At 35.5% G+C, this 3,363-nt stretch overlaps 1 protein-coding gene across 1 annotated transcript in view; it reads right to left on the minus strand.

Moving 5' to 3' along the window:
- DOCK2 (dedicator of cytokinesis 2) overlaps nt 1-3,363 on the minus strand; it is a 519,632-nt gene that overhangs the window by 55,301 nt on the left and 460,968 nt on the right. The window contains exon 45 of the mRNA XM_019534715.1: nt 493-574. Coding sequence (XP_019390260.1) covers nt 493-574 — 82 coding nt within the window. The remainder of the gene's footprint in view (nt 1-492; nt 575-3,363) is intronic.

Below are 3,363 nucleotides of genomic sequence, written 5' to 3' on the forward strand. Positions count from 1 at the left end.
CATTATACACCATAACACACTTCAAAAGATCTCATGTCACCCCTGGGTGTCATGACATCCTGTTTGGGAATCACTGCATTGTGCATATGTAAATAAGTCATTATATTACAAATCATCCTTAAGATCACTATCTACTGTTTGCATTAGAGGCTAAGTTGAAACCCATATTTGCAGCAGGATGAAAAAAGCAAAGTATGCCACAATTCTGCTTTGCCACACAAACTGCAGTCCAACTTGAACGGAAGCAAATGAATGTTTATACAGATTTTGGCCTTGGTACCTTGATTAAATTGATTTTTTCTTGTACGTATATAGTCATATGTAAAATAGCTAACATTCTTCTGAGAAATGGCAGGAGATTCTTAGTGAGGCAGAAGTCTGTACCTCAGTTTACCAAAAAGAGGGCTTTGTTAAAAAATTAATAACTTGGCTCCTTGGACTTAGGCTCACACAAATTTCGCAGCAACATTTATCACACAGACCTAAACATACTTTATAATTTGATCAGGTACTGGCTTATTTTTGAATCTGGGATGCTCCTCCAGAACAGGTTGCACTGTAAAACACTGAATATCTAAAATCACATGGGTTAAGGGTATATCAAGCATGAATCTGAAATGTTCTCAATGGTCTAGGAATCAAATAATATTTTCTAATGTATAACCTTTTTAGGGGGAGGGGCCAGGAAAGGAAATATTTGCCAATTGGTATGCGTATTGGCTTAACCATAATTCTGATATGTACATAATATGGCATGTCACCTGAGTACCATTTAAGCTGGAATTCCTGTGGCTTAATGTATTGCACCGAATCGTTGTTTTTATTACAGAACAAAGCCACTTTGTAATGAATCAGTTGATGGGAATCTTTTGGCTACTTATGTTTGACACAGGCATAATTCATGGCATTGATTGGACAAAATGTCACATTGTAAATCTTTAGCCATATTATGTTAGCTCAATTTTATTTTATGTTTCCTTCCCCTGTGACAGTGATTCTTTTAATTATAATATAATGTATGCATACCATACTTTTACACAATTCTTAATCAGTTAAAGTCATATTGTAACTCCTTTCCCTATGTGTAGAAATACCCCAGCCGCTGCAATATTCCTACTGCTTAAGGAATAAGTATGACAGCATCTAATCCTTTCAGAAAAAAAATCAGTCCAGTGGTCCATATCTCCCATTATTGGATATGCCTGTATTTCCCCTGGGAAGAGGACTACTTCCTGTATTTCCCCTGGGAAGCCTCATCCTTCAATTCTCATGTACTTCCTCACCTCACTGGAATGTTTTGAGGATAAACTCAAGAATGTGCCAGAGGAAAGTCTATGAATATGTACAGTTAAAAAAAAATCTAAACGTAGTCAAGGACATGAACTGAACACCTTATCCTTTGCTTATCACATTTCCTTCCACCCTGAATTTGAGGAGTATTGAATCCTGATCCAAAGCAATGTTTCCTCAAAGATTCAAATAAGAACATGATGAAAAAGAAAATTCTGCTATCAACAAGGGACTTCTCAAACAGATACATTAAATTCCTTTTTAAACCTGGATAATGGTGTTTTGAGAGGTATTTTGTTTGAGACCACCACAACAAAAAAACATGAAGGAAGGTAGATTTATAAGTGAAGTCACCATAAGAAGAATGTTCAAGGTGATCTTGAATGTGGCTTTTAATGAAGGCCAATGACAATTTAGAATGAAATGCCTTTAAGACCCAGAAATACCAGGTGACAGGCAATCTGCCAATTTACAGGCCTCTAACACAGAAGCTCACCAATCTTGTTACAATTAAGGGTGATAGATAAACTGTATGTGCACACCTAAAAACAAAATTAAAATAGATGACCTGCCCTAGAACTGTTTGAGAGGAGGGCATACACACTAGGAAGAAGGCTTTGATGTTTATATTAGCAGGTCATATTAGCAAACCTGGAAATTGAAGTGCCACTTAAATATGCTTTCATCCTTTTATTAAATGAGTGCTCTACGCAGCTAAATTCCTTTAGATATTATTGGCAATGAAGCTAGCTGTCAGCACAAGAGAGCTGACCTCTGGTGAATAGCCTCCTCCAAAGCTTTTAATCTCACTGATGTTTGATCATTAGTTTTGCTTTTCATCAAGAGCTCTTAAAAAAAAGTTCTTTTGCCTATTTGAGTAGCAGTGAAGAGCAAATTTAAAATATTCCTTGATTCATGAATAAAAACCACAACACAAAGATAACTGAAACATTAATGTAAGTGATATAAGTGCATGTGGGGGTCAAGAGGGAGAAGTGGGGAGGTATTGTTTTGCATAGTATCACTGTGCACCAATTTGTTTTTGATAAAACAAGTATTTTTAGAAGAGGAGGAAAGTTAGTTAGATAAGGTACAATGTACAAATAAAAATGAAGTGTGTTTGTTTGGTAATTACAACAGCTTTCCAAAAAATGATGCCCTGTAGATAAGAAGAGCCTGCCTGGATTTCAAAAGCTCTCACATATCTATATATTTTTGAAGCTGTAGAAAACAGGCAGGGCAAAGGGTGAATTAAAAACAATAAGAGCCTCTTGTTTTAAGTGTTTTTCTTTCCTTTGAGTGTCAGGGACTGAGAATGGAACAGATGATATCTTGACAAGCTGTTATATAGCATTTCTTTAAAGATACACAAAATGGTTATAAGACTTTATGTCCATGTCAGTATGAGAGTGGGCAATTAAAAATCAAAGTACAAGATGCCATTTAACCAAATAAATAGTGAAATGTTAACACATGACATTTTTACAAAATATTGCCTTTCTTGTAATTCAGAAATATCATAGAATGAAGGGAACCAAGAAATACTGAAAGAATATAAACAATATAGTGTGCTGTGAAAACTATGAATTAACTGAATTTAACAGTTTGAAAGGTTTGATGTCACAAGCAGAATACACATATTAATTGTGTTTAAAAACATTCAGTGAAAACCATTAAACGGACTCTCTCACAGCACTTAGCAGTATTCATGGATATGAATATTTGTAGTCCCCTTTTAAGGTAAGGATCCCTACCCACCTCTTACAGGTGAAGAAATGGAGGTACAGAGAAAGGAAACATTTTACTCAAGGTAGCATAGTACATCCATTCTAGCCAGGTAGCCAGGAAAAGATCATGTCCCTTGATCTCAAGTCTATGTCCTAATCCAAAAATCATTTACAAATTGATCATTCAGAAATTTTAGAAATAATATTATCAATGAGTTGGGGGAATAACAGTTGTGCCCTTTCTATACTTTCTTAGCTGAGAACTTACTATATTTTTCTTCCATTTCATCCTCTATCAGCGTTTCCCAACCCGTAGTTTGCAACCCAAAAGTGGGTCACAAGAAAA

This window comes from Crocodylus porosus, unplaced genomic scaffold (genome assembly GCF_001723895.1).
Source record: "Crocodylus porosus isolate Cpor-Errol unplaced genomic scaffold, CroPor_comp1, whole genome shotgun sequence".
Classification (NCBI taxonomy): Eukaryota; Metazoa; Chordata; order Crocodylia; family Crocodylidae; genus Crocodylus; species Crocodylus porosus.